The sequence below is a fragment of the Hippocampus comes genome, unplaced genomic scaffold (assembly GCF_001891065.2).
Source record: "Hippocampus comes isolate QL1 unplaced genomic scaffold, H_comes_QL1_v1.1 C16941508, whole genome shotgun sequence".
Classification (NCBI taxonomy): domain Eukaryota; kingdom Metazoa; phylum Chordata; class Actinopteri; order Syngnathiformes; family Syngnathidae; genus Hippocampus; species Hippocampus comes.
Genome location: NW_017841258.1, coordinates 1 through 1,311, shown reverse-complemented (window position 1 = coordinate 1,311; position 1,311 = coordinate 1). Strand labels below are relative to the sequence as shown.

The following is a 1,311-nucleotide window of genomic DNA, read 5'->3' as shown; positions in this document are numbered from 1 at the left end:
TTTTTCTGTCAATGCGTTTGAATTCTTCTGTTGATCAATGCAATTCAAGTGGGGAGAAGAGACGGAGAAATGAAGAGATGTTAGTGGAGATGTTAGTTCATGCATACCTGGGGTACGGCCCAAAGAGCTGAGTTCTAATCCCCGTCGCACAAAGCAAATGCACAACAGCAGCGGTAGTGCACAAAAAAGGAAGGTTAAAAAAAAGAAAATGAGTTGAAAGAAACACAACTTAGGCCTCTAATGACACCAAACTTTCGGTTTACAGCAAACTGAAGAGTTCCCGGTAGTTGTCGTCGCCTTTTCCTTCCGAGACCAAACTGTCCAGCTTGTCGATCAGCTCGGCCTCCACCTAGACCACGACGACAAAACCCGCAAATCAAGTCCCAGGGTTAAACACGCAAACAACACGTGTGGATGAATACAGTATGTGCCTTGTTGCTATGGAAACAATGTGAAACTGCCTCGCCGCTAAGGACATGTGTGAAGGCGGAAAGTCTGAAGTCTAAAGCCAACCTGTTTGAAGTTTCCATTCTTACGCTGCTCCCAGTCCATCATGTCGTGGAAGATTGGGATCATGATGTTTCGGACTTCCGCCTGAGGCACCAACGTGACGCCCAAGAACGGGCCGATCATCCCGGGGATGAAATGTCTTTTGTTTTCGCCTGGGGCACATTGGAGGAGCTTTTGCAACAGGTGTCAACCGAAGCTTCGAGCAACGCTCGGGCGGCGGTTTCTTACCAAGGTTCTGCCACATGCTGAAGAGTTCGTACGTCATGGTCACCCTCATGTCTCCGTACCTGCGGTGACATTTCACGTCAGCGTTTCAGATTGGAGGCCAGATTGACGCTCGCCCGCACTCAAGAAGAAGCGTCGAATGATATCGTGTCGCTGCCTGCTTTCACCGTGACCACCCGGAAATAGTTTTGCCAACACCCGAAATGGGACGCCGGTTAATTACACAGCACATAGGGAGACAGACGATGAATTCCTTTCACATCGTCACCTTCCTTTTGTTCCTTTCTCAAATATAATTCTTCATTTGACGAGAAAATGTTTTTATTCATTTTTTTAAAAAATATTTTTGTGGCTCAAAATATGCATCACATCTGCTGACGTGCGACGACCGGCGCCAAAAATGTACTAAGCTTTTCACCTCTTGGGAGGTTAAACCATGGAGAGAGTTTGGGGTGGGAACATGCTCCCCCGCCCCCCATACTAGAATAAAGTGTAATACTACAGTAAGTGGCAGTGGCGTTCTTAAATGCAACATGCATACTTGTATATATTTTTTATACATACAGGGAAAAAAAA

The 1,311-nt window shown here is 46.4% G+C and overlaps 1 protein-coding gene across 1 annotated transcript; it reads right to left on the bottom strand.

The window, feature by feature from the left end:
- Positions 1–1,090, bottom strand: LOC109509539 (dedicator of cytokinesis protein 3-like). Its single transcript, XM_019859373.1, has 4 exons — positions 739–1,090; positions 514–662; positions 264–349; positions 1–134 (listed from the first exon to the last, which is right to left on the bottom strand). The coding sequence occupies exons 1-4, from the start codon at positions 785–787 to the stop codon at positions 98–100; spliced, it is 321 nt and encodes a 106-aa protein (XP_019714932.1). The 5' UTR covers positions 788–1,090; the 3' UTR covers positions 1–97.
- Between the last annotated feature and the right edge of the window lie 221 nt (positions 1,091–1,311).

Excerpts from the sequence above, each read along its gene's own strand:
- LOC109509539 (XM_019859373.1), bottom strand. The coding sequence starts at position 787 with ATGAGGGTGACCATGACGTACGAACTCTTCAGCATGTGGCAGAACCTT. Across the intron at positions 663-738 it reads CAGCATGTGGCAGAACCTTG|GCGAAAACAAAAGACATTTC; the intron begins GTAAGAAACCGC and ends AATGTGCCCCAG. Across the intron at positions 350-513 it reads AGAATGGAAACTTCAAACAG|GTGGAGGCCGAGCTGATCGA; the intron begins GTTGGCTTTAGA and ends GTCGTGGTCTAG.